General features: G+C 46.5%; 1 protein-coding gene across 1 annotated transcript in view; it reads right to left on the bottom strand.

The window, feature by feature from the left end:
* Nucleotides 1-2,689: 2,689 nt before the first annotated feature.
* Nucleotides 2,690-24,080, bottom strand: part of LOC135037958 (zinc finger protein ZFP2-like) — a 145,981-nt gene continuing 124,590 nt past the window's right edge. The window contains exon 5 of the mRNA XM_063954610.1: nucleotides 2,690-4,097. Within this exon, the coding sequence (XP_063810680.1) occupies nucleotides 2,782-4,097 (1,316 nt within the window). The 3' untranslated portion in view covers nucleotides 2,690-2,781. The remainder of the gene's footprint in view (nucleotides 4,098-24,080) is intronic.

Raw genomic sequence — 24,080 nt, 5'->3', positions numbered from 1 at the left:
ATGTAGCTCATTGACTTTACAGTATGTACAGTGCACAAAATGAGCGTCCGAGTCCCCTAACGGCATAAACAAACACCAATGGGGAGGAATCGCTCTTGGCAGTACTTTTACACATGAACTTGAGAATCTTCCATGCAGTGCTGTGGGCTAGCGATGAAGGCTCCGGTCTGCCAGGCTGAGTACCGGGTTCGATTCCCAAAGTGTCAATTTTTTTTGTGTTCCAGTGACATTCACTTTATTATTTTTTCTGTGTAATCCATTGTAAAACATTCAACAGCAGGGTACACACAGGTTTCACACAAATCGGGGTAAATCTGCAGGAGTGACTCATTCACTATCTAAAATACACAGCGGTAATGAGCACGTATAGGCATACCAGTAAATATAAATTAGTGTATTCTGACGCAACTAACTGTTCGAGCAACACAGTACTGTAGATCGTCGGCGTTAGAGAATCTGTGTTGTACATTATAAGCTGTTCCTGCTAATTAGTACTCTAATAGAAAAAACTGTACAGAGATACTAAGGACAGTGATTTGGCATCCAGGAACTTAGGGAGGAGCTTTTATTTCTCTCCATTATACATAGAAAGATTAAACTTGCCACTCTACGTTACAAGCTGTTCGTGCTATTTAGTACACTACTAGTGTACTAAATAGCACGAAACCCATCACAACAGTTGCCCAGATCAAGAACACTCTCCAGGAGATAGGTGTATATGTGTCAAAGTAAACAATCAAGAGAAGACTTCACAAGAGTGAATATAGAGGGTTCACCACAAGATGTAAACCATTGGTGAGCAATAAAACAGGAAGACCAGATTAGAGTTTGCAAACAACATCTAAAAAAGCCTTTACAGTTCTGGAACAACATCCTGTGGACAGATGAGACAAATATCAACTTGTACCAGAGTGATGGGAAGAAAAGAGTATGGAGAAGGAAAGGAACTGCTCATGATCCAAAACCTACCAGCTCATCAGTGAAGCATGGTGGTGGTAGTGTCATGGCCTGGGCATGTATGGATGCCAATGGAACTGGTTCCCTTGTATTTATTGATAATGTGACTGCTGATAAAAGCAGCAGGATGAATGCTGAAGTGTTTTGGGCAATTTTATCTGCTCATATTCAGTCAAATGCTTCGGAACTCACTGGAAGGTGCTTCACAGTGCAGATGGACAATGACCCGACGCATACTGCGAAAGCAACCAAAGCGTTTTTTTAAGGCAAATAAGTGGAATGTTATGCAATGGCCAAGTCAATCACCTGACCTGAATCCGATTGAGCATGCATTTCACTTCATGAAGACAAAACAAAAGAGAAAATGCCCCAAGAATAAGCAGAAACTGAAGACATTTGCAGTAGAGGCCTGGCATAGCATCACCAGGGATGAAACCCAGCATCTGGTGATGTCTATGCTTTCCAGACTTCAGGCTGTAACTGACAAAAGGATTTGCAACAAAGTATTAAAAAGTAAAAGTTTAATTAAGGATTCTGGAAACAAAGGAAGAAACAAGAGAGCGACTATGGTGTAGTATTTTTCAATCAGTTTTGTCTAGTGATGAGCGGATTCGGTTTTACTCAGATCTCAAAACAGAATCTTATTGGCTATCCAAAACACATGACATCTGTAAGCCAATAAGATGCCGTTTTGAGAACAGAGTAAAACCGAATCCGCTCATCACTAGTTTTGTCACACGCAAGAATATTATAGCGTACGGATTACGGCTTGACACATGGCATATCAGTCCCCCATTCTTTAGTCCAGGTTACTACTGGGATCTAAATGCTGCTAGGAGACACAAATAATCGCTATATAGCGTAGTATATTTCCGTATCTGGGATTAAATTCAGTTATCACACAAAATTTATATGCGTACCAGATAAATAAATATTTGCATATCAGTATGGATATTGTATCCAGGTCTTCATCTAGGAGATGGTAATCAGATCGCCCTTGGAAAATATGTCAAAGCTCAATTCACGAAACACTGATCCGGGCTGCGACCACATTAAGTAGTAAAGTACTTTTTGTTGAACTGGACGAGCGCACTGATCTACTGATTTACAATATTTGATTTAGGATTGTTTAGTTTGTACCATTACTTTTGGTCCCTTAAAAAGTGGGAGGCACATATAAAAACCTTTTAATTCCTACACGATTCACCTGATTTTGATGTATATACCCTCAAATTAAAGCGGAAAGTCTGCAGTTAAAGCACATCTTGTTTGTTTCATTTCAAATCCATTGTGGTGGTGTATAGAGCCCAAAATATGAGAATTGTGTTGATGTCCCAATATATATGGACCAGACTGTATATTGCATGAAGCATAGGAGATAGGATTGACCCTTGAGGAACATTGCATGACAGTGATAATTATACTCCAGAAGATTTAAATGGTTCCGTGCTTGGGTAATGTCTAATATGTTCAACAAGAGCGGATTTATTTCTCTCACAGCATGAAAACGGCTTCTCACCTGTGAAACCGCTGATGTGTAACAAGACCTGATTTCTGTCTAAAACATTTCACACACTCAGAACATGGAAATGGCTCCTCACCAGTGTGACTTCTCTGATGTGTAACAAGATCTGATTTCTGTGGAAAACATTTCATACACTCAGAACAGGAATACGGCTTCTCACCTGTGTGACTTCTCTGATGTGTAACAAGATCTGATTTCGATGCAAAACATTTCCCACACTCAGAACATGGAAATGGCTCCTCACCAGTGTGACTTCTCTGATGTGTAACAAGATCTGATTTCTGTGGAAAACATTTCATTCACTCAGAACAGGAATACGGCTTCTCACCTGTGTGACTTCTCTGATGTGTAACAAGATATGATTTCGATGCAAAACATTTCCCACACTCAGAACAGGAATACGGCTTCTCACCTGTGTGACTTCTCTGATGTGTAACAAGATTTGATTTATTTGTAAAAAATTTCCCACACTCAGAACATGGAAATGGCTTCTCACCAGTGTGACTTCTCTGATGTCTAACAAGATCTGATTTATATGTAAAACATTTCCCACACTCAGAACAGGAATACGGCTTCTCACCTGTGTGACTTCTCTGATGTTTAACAAGGGCTGATTTCTGTGTGAAACATTTCCCACACTCAGAACAGGAAAATGGCTTCTCACCTGTGTGACTTCTCTGATGTGTAACAAGATCTGATTTCTGTCTAAAACATTTCCAACAGTTAGAACAGGAATACGGCTTCTCACCTGTGTGACTTCTCTGATGTGTAACAAGATTTGATTTCGATGCAAAACATTTCCCACACTCAGAACAGGAATACGGCTTCTCACCTGTGTGACTTCTTTGATGTGTAACAAGATTTGATTTTTTTGTAAAAAATTTCCCACACTCAGAACATGGAAATGGCTCCTCACCAGTGTGACTTCTCTGATGTGTAACAAGATCTGATTTCTGTGGAAAACATTTCATACACTCAGAACAGGAATACGGCTTCTCACCTGTGTGACTTCTCTGATGTGTAACAAGATATGATTTCGATGCAAAACATTTCCCACACTCAGAACAGGAATACGGCTTCTCACCTGTGTGACTTCTCTGATGTATAAAAAGATCCGATTTCTGTGCAAAACATTTCCCACACTCAGAACAGGAATACGGCTTCTCACCTGTGTGACTTCTCTGATGTGTAACAAGATTTGATTTATTTGTAAAAAATTTCCCACACTCAGAACATGGAAATGGCTTCTCACCAGTGTGACTTCTCTGATGTCTAACAAGATCTGATTTATATGTAAAACATTTCCCACACTCAGAACATGGAAATGGCCTCTCACCTGCCTTAGCTGGCTGATGAGTAATACGGTTTGTGTTCTGTGTAAAACATTTGGCATCTGTAGAACAGGGAAACTCTGTATCTAATCTCAGAGCTGTAATAGAGTGATCAGGAGAACATTTCCCAGGATCAGGGGGATCAGCTGATAGAGCTTGATGTATAATTGGGGTAATGGTATTATCTCCTGGAGAATCCTGTCTACTGTCATTATCTGTTATTTCACAATCCAGGGATAACATTAGATGTACTTCTGAGATATTCCTGCTTGTGGGTCCATCTGCTGGAAATAAAATACATTAATATATAAAATGAGCAGACAAGACCCAGGATGTTACAGGATACAATATATCATTCTATAACTGCCATTTTCTTTTACCTGTAATCATTGCTTTTATGTTTATTAAAAAAACAAAAAAGCTAGGATGCTTAGACTGGATCTTGATCAACATGGAAGGCTCAAGTGGGATTACTAGAGGTGACCTGGACGCTCATATGGGATTACTAGAGGTGACACGGACGCTCATGTGGGATTACTAGAGGTGACGTGGGCGCTCATGTGGGATAACTAGAGGTGACATGGACGCTCATGTGGGATTATTAGAGGTGACATGGACGCTCATGTGGGATTACTAGGTGGTGACATGGACACTCATGGGGGATTATTAGAGGTGAGATGGACGATCATTTGGGATTACTAGAGGAGACATTGGCGCTCATGTGGGATTATTAGAGGTGACACAGGGACTCATGTGGGATTACTAGAGGTGACATGGATGCTCATGGGGATTATTAGAGGTGACATGGACACTCATGTGGGATTACTAGGTGACATGGGCACTCATGTGGGATTATTAGAGGTGACATGGACGCTCATGTGGGATTACTAGGAGGTGACATGGACGCTCATGTGGGATTACTAGGTGACATGGGCGCTCATGTGGGATTACTAGAGGTGACACAGGCACTCATGTGGGATTACTAGAGGTGACACGGACGCTCATGTGGGATTACTAGAGGTGACATGGACGCTCATAGGGGATTATTAGAAGTGACATGGACGCTCATGTGGGATTACTAGTAGGTGACATGGACGCTCATGTGGGATTACTAGAGGTGACACGGACGCTCATGTGGGATTACTAGAGGTGACACGGGCGCTCATGTGGGATTACTAGAGGTGACATGGATGCTCTTGGGGGATTACTAGGAGGTGACATGGACGCTCATGGGGGATTATTAGAGGTGACATGGACGCTCATTTGGGATTACTAGAGGTGACATGGGCGCTCATGTGGGATTACTAGAGGTGACGTGGGCGCTCATGTGGGATTGCTAGAGGTGACGTGGGCGCTCATGTGGGATTACTAGGAGGTGACGTGGGCGCTCATGTGGGATTACTAGAGGTGACACGGGCGCTCATGTGGGATTACTAGAGGTGACACGGGCGCTCATGTGGGATTATTAGAGGTGACACGGGCGCTCATGTGAGATTACTAGAGGTGACATGGATGCTCATGTGGGATTACTAGAGGTGACATGGACATTGCTATAAAAAAACACCAAAGAAGAGAAAGTGCTGTCCTGTTTGCGCACTAATAAATAATATATAACCTTTATTAAGTACAGTAAAGTATGTAAGATAAATCGTTGAAATATTAAACACAAAGTTAAGTGTATAAAGAGCTGAATAAAGTAATAAATATAAGATTTTACTCACCGATAAATCTATTTCTCGTAGTCCGTAGTGGATGCTGGGACTCCGTAAGGACCATGGGGTATAGCGGCTCCGCAGGAGACTGGGCACATCTAAAGAAAGCTTTAGGACTACCTGGTGTGCACTGGCTCCTTCCACTATGACCCTCCTCCAGACCTCAGTTAGGATACTGTGCCCTGAAGAGCTGACACAATAAGGAAGGATTTTGAATCCCGGGTAAGACTCATACCAGCCACACCAATCACACCGTATAATTCGTTATATTATACCCAGTTAACAGTATGAAATATTAACGGAGCCTCGTAACAGATGGCTCAACAATAACCCTTTAGTTAACAATAACTATATACAAGTATTGCAGACAATCCGCACTTGGGATGGGCGCCCAGCATCCACTACGGACTACGAGAAATAGATTTACCGGTGAGTAAAATCTTATTTTCTCTGACGTCCTAAGTGGATGCTGGGACTTCGTAAGGACCATGATTATACCAAAGCTCCCAAACGGGCGGGAGAGTGCGGATGACACTACAGCACCGAATGAGAGAACTCAAGGTCCTCCTTAGCCAGGGTATCAAATTTGTAGAATTTTGCAAAAGTGTTAGACCCTGACCAAGTAGCAGCTCGGCAAAGTTGTAAAGCCGAGACCCCTCGGGCAGCCGCCCAAGAAGAGCCCACCTTCCTCGTGGAATGGGCTTTTACAGATTTAGGATGCGGCAGTCCAGCCGCAGAATGCGCAAGCTGAATTGTGCTACAGATCCAGCGAGCAATAGTCTGTTTTGAAGCAGGAGTACCCAGCTTGTTGGGTGCATACAGAATAAACAGCGAGTCAGTTTTCCTGACTCCAGCCGTCCTGGAAACATAGATTTTCAAGGCCCTGACTACGTCCAGTAACTTGGAATACTCCAAGTCCCTAGTAGCCGCAGGCACCACATTAGGTTGGTTCAAATGAAAAGCAGATATCACCTTAGGGAGAAACTGAGGACGAGTCCTCAATTCTGCCCTATCCATATGGAAAATCAGATAAGGGCTTCTACATGACAAAGCCGCCAATTCTGACACACGCCTGGCCGAAGCCAAGGCCAACAGCATGACCACTTTCCACGTGAGATATTTCAAATCCACGGTTTTTAGTGGCTCAAACCAATGTGACTTTAGGAAACCCAACACCACGTTGAGATCCCAAGGTGCCACTGGAGGCACAAAAGGGGGCTGAATACGCAGCACTCCTTTAACAAATGACTGAACTTCAGGCAGTGAAGCCAGTTCTTTCTGAAAGAAAATCGACAGAGCCGAGATCTGGACCTTAATGAAACCCATTTTAGGCCCATAGTCACTCCTGACTGTAGAAAGTGCAGAAATCGACCCAGCTGAAATTCCTCTGTTGGGGACTTCCTGGCCTCACACCAAGCAACATATTTCCACCATATGCGGTGATAATGTTTTGCAGTGACATCTTTCCTGGCTTTAATCAGCGTAGGAATGACTTCCTCCGTAATGCCCTTTTCTTTTAGGATCCGGTGTTCAACCGCCATGCCGTCAAATGCAGACGCGGTAAGTCTTGGAACAGACAGGGCCCCTGCTGCAGCAGGTCCTGTCTGAGCGGCAGAGGCCATGGGTCCTCTGAGATCATTTCTTGAAGTTTCGGATACCAAGCTCTTCTTGGCCAATCCGGAACCACAAGTATAGTCCTTACTCCTCGTCTTCTTATTATTCTCAGTACCCTGGGTATGAGAGGTAGAGGAGGGAACACATAAACCGACTGGTACACTCACGGTGTCACTAGAGCGTCCACAGCTATCGCCTGAGGGTCCCTTGACCTGGCGCAATATCTTTTTAGCTTTTTGTTTAGGCGGGACGCCATCATGTCTACCTGTGGCCTTTCCCAACGGTTTACAATCATTTGGAAAACTTCTGGATGAAGTCCCCACTCTCCCGGGTGGAGGTCATGCCTGCTGAGGAAGTCTGCTTCCCAGTTGTCCACTCCCTGAATGAACACTGCTGACAGTGCTAACACGTGATTTTCCGCTCATCTGAGAATCTTTGTGGCTTCTGCCATCGCCATCCTGCTTCTTGTGCCGCCCTGTCGGTTTACATGGGTGACCACCGTGATGTTGTCTGACTGAATCAGTACCGGCTGGTTTTGAAGCAGTGGTCTTGCTTGACTTAGGGCATTGCAAATGGCCCTCAGCTCCAGAACATTTATGTGTAGGGAGATCTCCTGGTTTGACCATAGTCCCTGGAAGTTTCTTCCCTGTGTGACTGCCCCCCAGCCTCGAAGGCTGGCATCCGTGGTCACCAGGACCCAGTCCTGTATGCCGAATCTGCGGCCCTCTTGAAGATGAGCACTCTGCAGCCAACATAATAGAGACACCCTGGTCCTCGGAGACAGGGTTATCAGCCGATGCATCTGAAGATGCGATCCGGACCACTTGTCCAACAGGTCCCACTGAAACGTTCTTGCATGGAACCTGCCGAATGGAATTGCTTCGTATGAAGCTACCATTTTTCCCAGGACTCGCGTGCAGTGATGCACCGACACCTGTTTTGGTTTTAGGAGGCCTCTGACTAGAGATGACAGCTCCTTGGCTTTCTCCTCCGGGAGAAACACTTTTTTCTGGTCTGTGTCCAGAACTATCCCCAAGAACAGTAGGCGTGTGGTAGGAACCAGCTGTGACTTTGGAATGTTTAGAATCCAACCGTGCTGTTGTAGCACTTCCCGAGGTAGTGCTACCCCGACCAACAACTGCACCTTGGACCTCGATTTATCAGGAGATCGTCCAAGTACGGGATAATTAAAACTCCCTTTTTTCGAAGGAGTATCATAATTTCGGCCATTACCTTGGTAAATACCCTCGGTGCTGTGGAGAGACCGAACGGCAGCGTCTGGAATTGGTAATGACAGTCCTGTACCACAAATCTGAGGTACTCCTGGTGAGGATGGTAAATGGGGACATGCAGGTAAGCATCCTTGATGTCCAGAGATACCATGTAATCCCCCACATCCAGGCTTGCAATAACCGCCCTGAGCGATTCCATCTTGAACTTGAATTTTTTTATATATGTGCCCAAGGATTTTAAATTTAAAATGGGTCTCACCGAACCGTCCGGTTTCGGTACCACAAACAGTGTGGAATAGTAACCCCATCCTTGTTGAAGTAGGGGTACCTTGATTATCACCTGCTGAGAATACAGCTTGTGAATTGCCTCTAGCACAGCCTCCCTGCCTGAGGGAGTTGTCGGCAAGGCAGATTTGAGGAAACGGCGGGGGGGAACCACCTGTGAGCGAGCCCGCAGATCGCTGAAATTTTTGAGTCGGCCCCCCACCGTACCTGGCTCCGCCTGTGGAGCCCCACCGTCATGCGGTGGACTTGGAGGAAGCGGGGGAGGACTTTTGCTCCTGGGAACTGGCTGTATGCTGCAGCTTTTTTCCCCTACCTCTGCCTCTGGGCAGAAAGGACGCACCTTTTCTGTACCTGATAATACGGTGCTTTCTTTGGCTGTGAGGGAACATGGAGCAAAAACGTTGACTTCCCAGCTATTGCTGTGGAAACGAGGTCTGAGAGACCATCCCCGAACAACTCCTCACCCTTATAAGGCAAAACTTCCATGTGCCTTTTAGAATCTGCATCCCCTGTCCACTGCCGAGTCCATAACCCTCTCCTGGCAGAAATGGACATTGCACTTATTTTAGATGCCAGACGGCAAATATCCCTCTGTGCATCTCTCATGTATAAGACTGCGTCTTTAATATGCTCTATGGTTAGCAATATAGTGTCCCTGTCTAGGGTATCAATATTTCCCGACAGGGAATCTGACCATGCAGCTGCAGCACTGCACATCCATGCTGAAGCAATAGCTGGTCTCAGTATAATGCCTGAGTGTGTATACACAAACTTCAGGATAGCCTCCTGCTTTCTATCAGCAGGTTCCTTTAGGGCGGCCGTATCCGGAGACGGTAATACCACCTTTTTTGACAAGCGTGTGAGCGCTTTATCCACCCTAGGGGGTGTTTCCCAACGTGACCTATCCTCTGGCGGGAAAGGGTACGTCATTAGTAACCTTTTAGAAATTACCAGTTTCTTATCGGGGGAAGCCCATGCTTCTTCACACACTTCATTTAATTACTCAGCTGGGGGAAAAACTACTGGTAGTTTTTTCTCCCCAAACATAATACCCCTTTTTGTGGTACCCGGGGTAAGATCAGAAATGTGCAACACATTTTTCATTGCCTCAATCATGTAACGAGTGGCCCTATTGGACATTACATTTGTCTCCTCATCGTCGACACTGGTATCAGTATCCGTGTCGACATCTGTGTCTGCCATCTGAGGTAGCGGGCGTTTCAGAGCCCCTGATGGCCTTTGAGACGGCTGGGCAGGCACGAGCTGAGAAGCCGGCTGTCCCATATTTGGTATGTCGTCAAACCTTTTATGTAAGGAGTTAACACTTTCACGTAATTCCTTCCACAAGTCCATCCACTCAGGTGTCGGCCCCGCAGGGGGTGACATCACATTTATCGGCATCTGCTCCGCCTCCACATAAGCCTCCTCATCAAACATGTCGACACAGCCGTATCGACACACCGCACACACACAGGGAATGCTCTGACTGAGGACAGGACCCCACAAAGCCCTTTGGGGAGACAGAGAGAGAGTATGCCAGCACACACCAGAGTGCTATATAACATAGGGATCCCACTATAACTGAGTGTTTTTTCCCTTATAGCTGCTTACATTATGTATACTGCGCCTAAATTTAGTGCCCCCCCTCTCTTTTTTTTTTTTACGTAAACTGTTTTTTATTGCAACAATGGTTATACAGGTTAAACAACAAAAGAATGACCTTAGAAGACAAAATCCTTGCCAATCAAACAGCAATCAATCACAATTAAGTCCTCTAACATACATGAAAACATTGTCTATTTTTAGTCTCAAACAAACATAGAAATAACCATATGGTAAAACAGCGTAGCATAAGAGGTTAATGTAAGAAAAAAAAAGGGGGGGAAAAGAAGGAAGAGGTGGAGAGAGAGGGGGGGAGGGGGAAGGAAGGTAGCAAGTCGTATGTTTAGAATAGAGGTAATTGTTTAAAAACGTAAAAAACATAAATGAGTCCTAGAATAAGAAAGGCAAGGAGCGTAATCGTCTAGGGGCCTGAGATGAGAGATGAGACGGGAGGATTTCGGGATCACTCCTTTAAGTATATAGTTTAGGTTGATATGTATGTCCTATATACGGATGATTCCTTAAACTCATACCATGGGAACCAAGTGGCTGTGAAGTCTACTGATCTTCCCAATGAGAAGGAAACTAGATCCTCCATGTCTAGAAAATAATCAATCTTATTGAACCATTGTTTAATTGAAGAAGATGAGGATGATCTCCATAGGATTGGTATGACGGCTTTGGCTGCATTATTAAGATGGCGTAATAGTGAACCCTTATAGGAATATGAACCTCTGGGAGTGAGGTTGAGGAGCCAAAACTCCGGGTCTCTGGGGACGGTACCTCCTAGTATCAATTCTGAGCATTTAAAAACTTCCCTCCAAAAGTGTATTATGAGAGGACATTCCCACCATATATGCAGAAAGCTTCCTGGGGCTCCTCTACATCGCCAGCAAAGGCCTGAAAGGGTCGGAAACATCTTATTAAGCGCCAAAGGAGTCCTGTACCACCTATAAATCAGTTTATAAAGAGTTTCCATTGTCGACAAACATAGCGCACTTGCCTGGGTGTTGCGAAATATCAATTCCCAATTAGATTGTGAAGCCAGCATCGGCATTACTTTCTCCCAGGCACTCATGAAAGTAGGGGGTTGAGGAAAGAGGTCCTCTATAATGATCACATAAATCTGGGAAATGGTGTGTGTGGGAGCTTGAGGGGAAACGCACATCTTTTCAAAAGCGGTGAGTTCTCTGGTCATATCAGAGAGATGTTTGGAGGATCTTACAAAGTGATGAACCTGGAGAAATTTCCAAAAATCAGATTTCGTTATTGTCCAGAGGGATTGAATATCTGAAAACGAACGTACCCTACTCGAACTCACCAGCTGACCGACCCTGAAAAGCCCCTTCTCTGCCCATGAGGCGAAGGCCGTTCCTTGGAGACCCGGAGTAAACTCAGAATTAGAGATGAAAGAAGTCAATGGTGACCATTTGGAAGATATGTGACCTCTCAACCTAAGTGAGCTCCACACTTTAAGTGTGGGGGATACTGTGGGATGGGACACCTTTGGGAGGACTGGTAGCCATGGCGTGATTTCTATATAGTGTGGGAGGCAGCCTTCCTCTAGGAGCATCCATTGTCTACAGTCTTTTGCCCGTGTCCATTCCAGGACTCTATTCAGGTGTATTGCATGATAATAACTGGGGATGTGTGGAAGTTGTTGTCCTCCCTGATGTTTTCTCCGAAATAATATATCGTGCTTAAATCTAGGTGTATTGCTACCCCAGACAAAAGCTCGAATAAGACCTTGGATGTCCCTAAACCATTGGGGGGGGGGGGGGGGGAATGTATATGGGGAGGGTTTGGAGGAAAAACAATATCCTAGGTAAGGCATTCATTTTAACTACGTTAAATTCTACCAAACCAGGATAGTCGCAATTTCCTCCATTTTTGAAAATCTATGCGGAGTTTTTTCAACAAGGGGTCAAAATTTAGGGAAAAACATTTGGACATGTCATTAGATAATATAACCCCTAAGTATTTCAACTTATGGTCATGCCAAGTGAAGGGGAACGAGCACTTCAAGCCCGTTACCACAGTAGGGGAGGTAGTCAAATTTAGTGCTATAGATTTGGAGTAATTAATCTTGAAATTAGAAAGGGCTCCGAACCTATCAAATTCCATCATCAGGTTAGGGAGCGAGGTAACCGGGTTCGAAATCAAAGCTAATAAATCATCTGCATAGAGGGCCAATTTATATTCCCTCCCTCTCACCAGCAGACCAGAAATATTTTGGTTTGCCCGTATACTTCTAGCTAAAGCTTCCATGCACAGAACAAAAAGTAATGGGGATAGTGGACAGCCCTGTCTTGTGCCATTCGAGATAGTGAAGGAATCTGATAAGGAGCCATTGATCTTTATTCTAGCAGACGGGGTAGTGTATAGTGATAGGATCCTATGAAGACATGCGTTGCCCAGCCCCAGGTGTTTCAAAATACCAAACAAAAAATCCCAGCCCACCTGTTAGGGTCTCCTGCCCTGTGCTGCCACGTCATCATGGCAACAGGGAGACAAGTGCTAGTGGAGTAACCTGAGCGCAGCTGATACTCCGGTTCGGGTCTTTTGCTGTGCAGTGGTTATAGGCTCTGTGCACGGCAGGGGATCCGGTGCTGGTTTTTGTGCTCACAGTCTGTGAGGTCTGAGTGGGGCGTGGACAGCACCTACTTTATAAGGCCTCTTCTCAGGGTAAGCAGATGCTGCTGAATCTTTGTTGGTTAGTCAGTTCATGAAAGTTAGCCAGTACTGTGTAGCTTTGTATTTGTTTGCTGCTTACTGCAAATAGGCCTGGAGATTTGGTATTACACTCTGCCAATCCAGACCTAGCAGTAAGACTGGAGTCAGTCGTGTAGCTTGCTGGTGTTCTGTTACCACTCTGTGAACTTAGCAAGTTTGCGGCTGTATTCTAAGACTTGCCTGTCTAATCCTGTCTCACTGTGCTAGGTGTCAGGGGTCAGTTTAGTGGCAGTAAGCTAAAACCTGTGCACTGCAAGTGAGAAATAGGATTGTGGAGACTCTCCTTGTGTCTATCATTCCATCTCTGACCAAGGAGTTTACTGCCACACCCGTTGGTAACCCTTTAGGGTTTTGCTGTTGCCCTTAGCAACAGCATTTCGGGTTCTCTACGTATTAAAACACAACATCTTGCTTTTTCCATCTGTGCAGTTCTAATACAAGGGAGATACCCAGTTCCTTAGCCTCTGGGCTTCTCTGTTCACTTTGTGTGTATTTTGTTACCCTATTACCTCCTGTGTACGTTATGTCATATTCCCCAGTTTGTCTGTAAGTCCATTTGTTTTGCATAACAGTTCAAACACCAGTACATTCCTGCAGACACTGGAGTGCATAACAGTTCTGACACCAGTACTTTCCTGCAGGCACTGGTGTGCATAACATATTCAGCAGCCAAATACTCCTGTTGAAATTTTGTGGGAATATGGAGCATACCCCTCAAAATACGTTGCAACAGGTGGTCGATCAGGTGCAGGTCCTGACTCGACAATTTAATGATTTGTCCATTAAAATGCACACCTCCCAGGCTGCTGGCGGAGCTCCCGCAGCAGCAGCACCTGCAGGGGTTAAGGAGCCGAAAGTAAATCTCCCGGATCGTTTTTCTGGAGATCGCTCGCAGTTCTTTTCTTTCAAGGAGAGCTGCAAGCTATACTTCCGGCTTAGGCCTCAGTCTTCTGGGTCGGAGATTCAGCGGGTGGGCATAGTGATTTCCTTGCTACAAGGAGACCCACAGGTCTGGGCATATGGGTTGCAGCCTGACTGTCCGTCGCTTAAAAGTGTTGATGCTTTTTTTACGGCACTGGGCTTGTTGTATGATGACCCTGACAAGACGGCCTCAGCTGAGGCTCAGATTTCGATCCTTAAGCAAGGGCGAAGGCCAGTTGAGGTTTACTGTACGGAGTTTCGGAGGTTGGCCCATGATACCCAGTGGAATGACCCAGCCCTGAGACACCAGTACCGAAGAGGTCTTTCTAACCAGATAAAGGACCAACTGGTACAATATCCCTTGCCTGATAGCTTGGATCAGCTCATGCAGTTATCCATCCGGGTGGATAGACGGCTGAGAGAGCGTAGGCTTGAAAGGGAGACTGAGATTTCCTTCCTTCCCAAGGGAACCTCAGACTCTGAGGAATTTTCTGAGGAGCCTATGCAGATTGGGGCTACCCGCCTCTCCTCGCGTGAGAAGACGCGGAGGAGACAGCAGGGGTTGTGTTTGTACTGTGGGAATAAAGGTCATGTGGTAGTATCATGCCCAGAAAAGCCGGAAAACTTCAGGGCCTGAGGGTGATGGGAAATATCCTGTCAGGCCAGAAGTCAGAATTTCCCAAGAAGACTTTTATCATTCCGGTGACCTTGAAGATCCTCGGTCAAACTGTCAAGACTGAGGCCTTTGTGGACAGTGGGGCCGACGGGGTTTTTATGGACCGCCAATTCGCCCTGAAACACTCTGTTCCCTTAGTACCATTGGCATCGGAAATTGAGATTTGTGGGTTAAACGGGGAACCATTATCCCAAGGTAAAATTACCTCTTGCACTAGCCAGATTTCTTTGTTTATTGGAGCCACACACTCTGAAAAATTGTCCTTTTATGTGACTGTCTGTACTTTTGCCCCATTGGTGTTGGGGTTACCCTGGTTAAGGGCCCACAATCCTCAATTTGACTGGGTCTCTGGGGAGATTCTTAGTAGGGGTACTGATTGTTTCAGGAGTTGCTTGAGCCTTCCAGTCAGGCTCTCGCAGCTAAGTTTGCCAGGATTGCCAGGGTGTTATGCAGATTTTGCGGACGTGTTCTCCAAAAAAGTTGCAGAGGTACTACCTCCCCATCGCCCCTATGACTGTGCCATTGATTTGTTGCCAAATGCTAAGCTTCCCAAGAGCAGGTTGTACTCCCTGTCACGTCCTGAGACTCAGGCTATGGCAGAGTACATTCAGGAGAACTTGGCTAAGGGATTTATCAGACCTTCACAGTCTCCAGTTGGGTCGGGGTTCTTTTTCGTGGGTAAAAAGGACGGTTCGTTGCGACCCTGCATCGACTTCAGGGAATTGAACCGTATCACGATTAAAAACTCATACCCACTGCCTCTCATTTCGGTCTTGTTTGACCAGCTTCGTACTGCCACCATTTTTTCTAAGATTGACCTACGCGGTGCGTACAATCTAATCCGAATAAGAGAGGGGGATGAATGGAAGACTGCCTTTAATACCCACTCAGGGCATTATGAATATTTGGTGATGCCTTTTGGGCTCTGTAATGCCCCGGCAGTCTTCCAGGATTTCATGAATGATGTGCTCAGGGAATATTTGGATAGATTCTTAGTTGTATACTTAGATGACATCCTAATCTTCTCCCATTCCCTGGAGGAACATCGGAAGCATGTACGCTTAGTCCTCCAGAAACTCAGAGACCACCGGCTTGGGGCGAAGCTGGAGAAGTGCGAATTTGAAGTTCAGCAAATCGCATTTCTAGGATATATTATCTCCCCAGAAGGTTTCCAAATGGAGGGTTCCAAGGTACAGGCAGTCCTGGATTGGGTGCAGCCCACTAGTTTGAAGGCGCTTCAGCGTTTCCTGGGCTTTGCGAATTTTTATAGACGATTTATCGCTGGATTTTCGTCTATAGTGGCGCCCTTGGTGGCACTCACTAAGAAAGGGGCGGATGTTGCTCACTGGTCTTGTGAGGCTAAAGCGGCTTTTGCCCGTCTCAAAAGGGCATTTGTTTCGGCCAAGGTGCTGCGACACCCAGATCCAGAGCGTCCTTTTGTGGTGGAGGTGGATGCCTCTGAGATGGGTATTGGGGCAGTGCTTTCTCAGATGGGAGTGTCTGATAATCGCCTTCATCCCTGTGCTTACTTTTCCCGTAAATTTTCGCCTGCCGAGATGAATTATGACGTGGGTAACCGGGAATTGTTGGCTATTAAGGATGCACTCGAGGAGTGGAGACACTGGCTTGAGGGGGCTAAGTTTGTGGTCTCAATTCTTACTGACCATAAGAATCTGGCATATTTAGAGTCAGCGAAGCGTCTCAATGCCAGGCAGGCACGATGGGCTTTGTTTTTTGCTCGCTTTAATTTTTTGATAACATATCGCCCTGGGTCAAAAAACATCAAGGCTGATGCGCTCTCGCGGAGTTTTGCTCCAATCCAGGAGACCACCGAGGAGCCGTTGCCCATTGTTTCCCCATCATGTATTAAAGTGGGCATTACCCAGGACCTATTATCATTAGTCCTTAGAGCACAGGAGCAGGCTCCTCCAGACCTTCCGGTAGGTCTTTTGTTTGTGCCTCCTAGGTTAAGACAGCGAGTGTTCCTGGAATTCCATGCCAAGAAGTCGGCAGGTCACCCGGGTATTGCCAGAACTCGGGAGTTGCTATCTAGGGCAGTGTGGTGGCCCTCGGTGGCTAAGGATGTGGATCAGTGGGTTCAGGCATGTGACATCTGTGCCCGAAATAAGACTCCTAGAGGGGTTCCTGTTGGGCCATTACATCCACTCTCTATCCCATCTAAGCCATGGACCCACATTTCAATGGATTTTGTGGTGGACTTGCCCAAATCCTCGGGGATGACAGCCATCTGGGTTGTCGTTGACAGGTTTTCGAAGATGGCGCACTTCGTTCCACTGGTTGGGCTGCCATCAGCCAGACGCCTGTCTGAATTATTTATGCTGCATGTTGTGCGTCTCCACGGGTTGCCACTTGATGTGGTCTCTGACCGCGGATCCCAGTTTGTGGCCAAATTCTGGAGGGCATTTTGTTCCGATCTCCAGATTTCTGTCAGCTTGTCGTCTGGCTACCATCCGCAGTCTAATGGGCAGACTGAAAGGGTGAACCAGTCCTTGGAGCAGTTCCTCAGGTGTTATGTCTCCAAGTGTCAGACTGACTGGGTTGCTCATCTGTCCATGGCGGAGTTTGCCTATAACAACGCGGCTCACTCTGCTACAGGGATCTCTCCCTTCCTTTGTGTGTATGGGCATCATCCTAAGGCCAATTCTTTTGACCCCCTGGACTCCACGCCTGGTGGTTCCTCTGTGGTTTCGGTCCTTAGAGGTATTTGGCGGAAAGTGAAGAAAGCCCTTGTGTCTGTGTCATTAGTGACAAAAAGGGTTTTTGATAAGCGGAAAAGACCCTGCAGCTTCAAATTAGGAGACTTCGTCTGGTTGTCTACCAAGAATTTGAAGTTGAGACAGCCATCTCATAAGTTAGGGCCCCGGTTCATCGGCCCTTATAAGATCACCAGGGTTATCAATCCGGTGGCATTTCAGTTAGATCTGCCCCGTTCTTTGGGTATCAATAAAACATTTCATTGTTCCCTTTTAAAACGGGCGATTAGTAATCCTTCTTCCAGTGGAAGACCTTCCCCTCTTCTGATACGTGGCCAGAGGGAGTTTGTTGTTGAAAGGATTCTTGACTCCAAGGTGGTTCGGGGTCGGCTGTCATTTTTGGTGCACTGGAAGGGGTATGGCCCGGAGGAGCGGTCGTGGGTGCGCAGTTGTGATCTTCATGCCCCCAGACTGATACGCTCTTTCTTCTCGCAGTTCCCCGATAAACCCGGTGGTAGGGGTTCTTTGACCCCTCGTCAGAGGGGGGGTACTGTTAGGGTCTCCTGCCCTGTGCTGCCACGTCATCATGGCAACAGGGAGACAAGTGCTAGTGGAGTAACCTGAGCGCAGCTGATACTCCGGTTCGGGTCTTTTGCTGTGCAGTGGTTATAGGCTCTGTGCACGGCAGGGGATCCGGTGCTGGTTTTTGTGCTCACAGTCTGTGAGGTCTGAGTGGGGCGTGGACAGCACCTACTTTATAAGGCCTCTTCTCAGGGTAAGCAGATGCTGCTGAATCTTTGTTGGTTAGTCAGTTCATGAAAGTTAGCCAGTACTGTGTAGCTTTGTATTTGTTTGCTGCTTACTGCAAATAGGCCTGGAGATTTGGTATTACACTCTGCCAATCCAGACCTAGCAGTAAGACTGGAGTCAGTCGTGTAGCTTGCTGGTGTTCTGTTACCACTCTGTGAACTTAGCAAGTTTGCGGCTGTATTCTAAGACTTGCCTGTCTAATCCTGTCTCACTGTGCTAGGTGTCAGGGGTCAGTTTAGTGGCAGTAAGCTAAAACCTGTGCACTGCAAGTGAGAAATAGGATTGTGGAGACTCTCCTTGTGTCTATCATTCCATCTCTGACCAAGGAGTTTACTGCCACACCCGTTGGTAACCCTTTAGGGTTTTGCTGTTGCCCTTAGCAACAGCATTTCGGGTTCTCTACGTATTAAAACACAACATCTTGCTTTTTCCATCTGTGCAGTTCTAATACAAGGGAGATACCCAGTTCCTTAGCCTCTGGGCTTCTCTGTTCACTTTGTGTGTATTTTGTTACCCTATTACCTCCTGTGTACGTTATGTCATATTCCCCAGTTTGTCTGTAAGTCCATTTGTTTTGCATAACAGTTCAAACACCAGTACATTCCTGCAGACACTGGAGTGCATAACAGTTCTGACACCAGTACTTTCCTGCAGGCACTGGTGTGCATAACACCACCCTATCAAATGCCTTTTCTGCATCAGTGGATAACAGGATCGAGGGGGACGCGGACTGGTTAGCGTAGTGTATCATATTTAGTACCTTGGATGTGTTATCCCTGGCTTCACGGCCCAAAACAAAACCCGTCTGGTCTCCGTGAATCAACGCCGGCAACAGATGCTTAAGACGGTTAGCTACTAATTTAGCAAAAAGTTTTATATCAATATTCAGCAGCGAAATCGGTCGGTAACTAGCACAAAGACTGGGATCTTTGCCCTCTTTGGGTAGCACTGTAATGTGTGCTTCGAGGGACTGAGAGGAGAAATGGGACGTATCAGAGATAGTGTTGAAGGCTCTCACAAGGAGAGGCGCTAGCCTCTCCCTGAAAGCCTTGTAATAGGCAATAGTAAATCCATCTGGGCCTGGGCTTTTACCATTGGGCGAGGAATCAATAGCTTTCATGACCTCCTCTGCCGAAAAGGGCACGTCCAGGTCATCGGCATCTGCCTTGGACAATGTCGAGAAGTCTAGGGATCTCAAATAAGAAGATATGGCTGCCTGATGGGATATCTTATCTGCCCGCCCAGATGGCCCCGAAAGGTTATATAATGTGGAATAGTATTCCTGAAAGGCTTTAGCAATTTTAATAGTCTCATGTTGGGGGCGACCCTTGTTATCCTTAATTAGGTGAATAAAGGTGAGTGCACGTTGCTCGCGGAGGGCCTTAGCTAACAATTTCCCCGGTTTATTGCCCCATTGGTAATATCTGCTGCGGCACTTCCTATAGGAAAATTTAACCCTGTCAGAGAGCAATTTATTCAAGTCGGCTCGGGCGACCTCAAGGTCATAGTAGTGTTGGGGAGTTTGAGATTTTTTATGAAGGAGTTCTAGAGATTTTATCTTGGATAGCAAGTCCTCTCGAAGTTTTTCCCTCTGTTTTTTACGTACTGAGCCTAGTTGGATACACCCCCCCCCCGCAGGACACATTTGTGTGCCTCCCATACTGAGATTTTAGAGATATCCTCCATGTCGTTAGTGTCAATATAGGAGTCTAGGGCCAATTCCAGTTGCGAACGACATACTACGTCTTGCAACAGAGTATCATTAAAATGCCATAACCATTGACGTCTCGTATATGATGGGAGACGAATAGTAAGATTAACCGGGGCATGGTCTGACCAGACAATTTGTCCTATCGAGGATTCTGAAATCAAATGTAGGTGGCGATGACTTAGAAATAGATAGTCGATTCTGGAATATGTTTGATGGGGATGTGAATAAAAAGAAAAATCTACCTCAGAGGGATGTGTCAGTCTCCATGAGTCAATCAGCTGGTGGTCGAGCAGGGCACGTCGCACTCTCCTATACTCCTTCTCTGGTCGGAGGGCAATCTTCCTAGAGGTGTCATAAAGGGGATCAAGCGTCCAATTTAAATCTCCTCCCATCACCACCACTCCCTCAAGAAGAGGCTCAGCAGTTTCCAACACCGAAGTCAAGAAAGAGGTTTGTTTAGAGTTGGGAGCGTAAACATTTAAAAAGGAAAAGCGTTGGCCATGAATTTCACACTTAACCAACAAACCCCTACCTTCTACCAGTCTATGGGAGGAAACATTTAGGACAGGTAAGTGACGGGCCAAGAGAATAGCTACACCCAACGTCTTCCCATTGGGATTGTTAGCCATGAAAACATGGGGGTAATAGTGACTTTTAAGTGATGGGACGCAACCAATCCTAAAGTGTGTTTCTTGCAGCAGGGCAACATCCAATCTCTCGTCTCTGAGCCACTTAAGGAGTTTAGATCTTTTTTCAGGAATATTCAGGCCCTTTACATTAAGGGTAGTTACCCGTATTGTGTCTGGACCCATTGTGATTGAAGTTGTATCACATTGACAATAAACCTTCCTACCACAGGGATACAGAGGGAATAGGTAAGGGTATTAAGAACGTTTGTTAGTTTGGAAAGGAAACCGTGAAAAGTGGAGAAAAGAGAAGCAATGTGGAAAGATACATTGCGAGATGCATTAGTATTAAACTTTGTGAGTAACATCATGAAAATGAAAAATGCTGCAAATGGGGTGGAAGCGGTAGACCGCCGACTCCCAACCCTGGAGAAAAGGGGATGCAGCATGGTGGGGGTCTTACGGGGGGGCCAAGGGCAGCGACCGCCCTTGAATCACAAATGTATTCTTTAAGGAAGAAAAAAAGAGAAACACAAATACGAATAGACAATAATAATAATCACCTAGGGAAAATTACAAGCATCATTCAAAACACTAAACCGTGATAGCTAAATGTTGCGAGAAAACGTGACAAAGAACCTATAAGAAGTAATCTGAACACGTTTCCATTGCAGTAGCAATGGTGAAAAGAAAGAAACCACCTAACTGAAGGAACTTTAAACATTAAACATTTCAGGCCGCACATTTTAGAAACATGGTATATCACGTATTTAAAGAACGACAGATGTGTCAGTAGATATAGGAACTATCATCTCAATGCAGGTAAGGTGTCCTACTCATGGAGGCTTTGAAGAACGTGAACTTGTAGGCGGAGTCTCCCGTCCACGCTGGGATCGTACTTGTTGCCACGCGTCATCTGGAGGAGTCATGATTGGTATAGTGGGCTGGTGATGGTAAGAGTCCCACTCAGGTAATTGGATTGGTGGGACGCCCAGAGTTGCGAAAAAGGCCGGTAGATCAGGTGGTTTGGAGAGCATTGCTATCTTGCCATTGTGGGAGACCTGAAGAGAAAAAGGGAAACCCCATCTGTACTTTAGCTGAAGTTTCCGAAGGGAATCTGTAAGGGGTTTCAGGGTTCTGCGTTGTTGTAGTGTTGACCACGCCAGGTCTGGGAACAACTGAACCTTATCGCCTTGGAAATCTATGTTATCCAGTTGACGGGCCTTTCTCATTATCTCTTCCTTTTGCGCATAGTAATGGAGCCTACAAATCACATCTCTGGGCCTGTCCGATGGTATACCCCGAGGTCGGAGAGCCCGGTGCGCTCTGTCAATCATAATGTCCTCACTCGAATCCAAGTCGATAAGCTCTCCAAATATCTTTGTCAGCGCATTCGCCAGATCAGCCTGTTGGATACTTTCCGAGAGCCCCCTAACCCTGATATTTTTCCGCCTCCCACGATTATCCATATCTTCGACTCTTGACTTAAGGAAGGCTATATCTCTCCTCTGTTGGGAAATCACCTCCTGAAAACCAATTAAAGAGGATAAGCTAGCTGTCTCATGGCGTTCCAAGACATCGACACGGGTCGCTATCTGCGACATATCTTGTTGCAGCGCGGTCACTTCCCGTTTGATGGTAGACCGTAAACGGGTCTCTAAAGCTGAGAAATCCTGTTTCGTAGGAAGTGACTTAACATGTGAAAGTATCTCACCAATATCAGTTGTCAAGGATGCAGACAATGGCGGTTGTGGGGTCGAAGGAGTCGACATGACTTCCGTTTGCGTATTAATGATTGGAGAGTCCGGGAGGGCGTGGGTAGAGGTCGGGCTTGTTATGGGTGTAGTCAAGAATTGACGTAGATCTGAGGAACGGCGGGCCGCCGAGTTTGGAGTCTCATCTGGCCTGGTCTTCGCCTTATTTTTCTTCTTGCCTCTCACCATGACATCGGATTAGAAAGAAAGGTGGTATGATGTGTCACATTTACTTATCCCAGGTGATGTAGAATTATTTGGGCCGTCGCCGTGCAGTAGCCCCCCCACATGGCTCTAAGGAAACATCAGGCCAGCAGTCACATCAGCCGAGCAACTATCTGAGGTTTCACATATTTATGCGTGGAGTTGCGACTTATGAGTGCAGCGGCCTCTCGAGGGGAGGTATAGGTTATGTCAACAAGATGGCCGGCTCTAGTCGGAAGCAGCTGGGGGTTGATTAACAGCACCCGGAGCTGGGTGAAGTATTGCAGTCCCGTAAATACGTTTTATATTTAGGAGCCCGTGAGTCACCAGGGTCCGCTGGGGCCAGTAGCTATGTGTGGGTAGGTATCCGGACTCCAGGTCGACAGCACAAAGGTCGACACACTTTAGGTCGCCGCCAATTGGTCGACACACATTAGGTCGACAGGGTCAAAGGGTCGACATGGTCAAAAGGTCGACAGGAACAAGGTCGACGTGAGTTTTTCGCGATTTTTTTCTTTTTTTGAACCTTTTCATACTTAACGATCCACGTGGACTACGATTGGAACGGTAAAGTGTGCCGAGCGAAGGCACCATGCCCGAAGCATGGCGAGCAAAGCGAGCCATGCGAGGGGACGCGGTGCACTAATTCGGGTTCCCGGTCACTCTACGAAGAAAACGACACCAAAAAAACATAAAAAACTCATGTCGACCTTTTTCCATGTCGACCTTGTTCTTGTCGACCTTTTGACCCTATCGACCTTTTGACCCTGTCGACCTAATGTGTGTCGACCAATTTGTGTCGACCTTTGTGCTGTCGACCCCGAGTCCCAGACCCGTGTGGGTACTAGGGTGCTGAAGCAACGCTCTTGCACAATCTTACCGGGGTGAGCTTCCCAGAGAAGCAGCTCCGACACGCTGACCCCCTGCCCGGTGGTGTAATTCTGCACGATGTGTGCGATCCGCCTCCGGAGGTCCGCGGGCAGCGTGCGTCGTCAAGGTGAGTGCGGGTCTAAGCTCCAAGCCTGGAGCGAGGCTCTCCTCCCGTATGTCTGCCGGGCGCTGCACAGTTCCGGTCCACCGCCGACGGCCCTGGCCGGCCGGATCGCGAGCACAGCCGCCGCTCTTCAGTGTCCACCTCAGGTCAGTTCCAGCGTCTGTTCCGTCTCTCAGAGACAGTGGGGCGATCCGCGGCACAGCCACTCCGGTCCCGGAAGGCCTTCCGGGTTGAGGTGTAAATTGAGGCCCCGGTCTAATGGGTGCCTGCAGGCCGCAATCCGCGGGAGCTCCGGGAGGTGCTCCCCGATTCCGCGGTTCTGGCAGGGATGTTCCCAGTAGGTATAGAAGGGGCTTTGGATCTGCTTAGCTTACTTAGGAAGTGCAGAAATCGACCCAGGTGAAATTCCTCTGTTGGGGCCTTCCTGGCCTTACACCACGCAACATATTTTCGCCAAATACGGTGATAATGGTTTGCAGTTACTTCTTTCCTGGCTTTTATCAGCGTAGGAATGACTTCATCCGGAATGCCCTTTTCCTTTAGGATCCGGTATTCAACCGCCATGCCGTCAAACGCAGCCGCGGTAAGTCTTGGAACAGACAGGGCCCCTGCTGTAGCAGATCCTGTCTGAGCGGTAGAGGCCATGGGTCCTCTGATATCATTTCTTGAAGTTCTGGGT

Source organism: Pseudophryne corroboree, unplaced genomic scaffold (assembly GCF_028390025.1).
Source record: "Pseudophryne corroboree isolate aPseCor3 unplaced genomic scaffold, aPseCor3.hap2 scaffold_695, whole genome shotgun sequence".
Taxonomy (NCBI): Eukaryota; Metazoa; Chordata; class Amphibia; order Anura; family Myobatrachidae; genus Pseudophryne; species Pseudophryne corroboree.
Note: the sequence above shows the minus strand (reverse complement) of the source record. Positions and strands in the feature narration are given on the sequence as shown.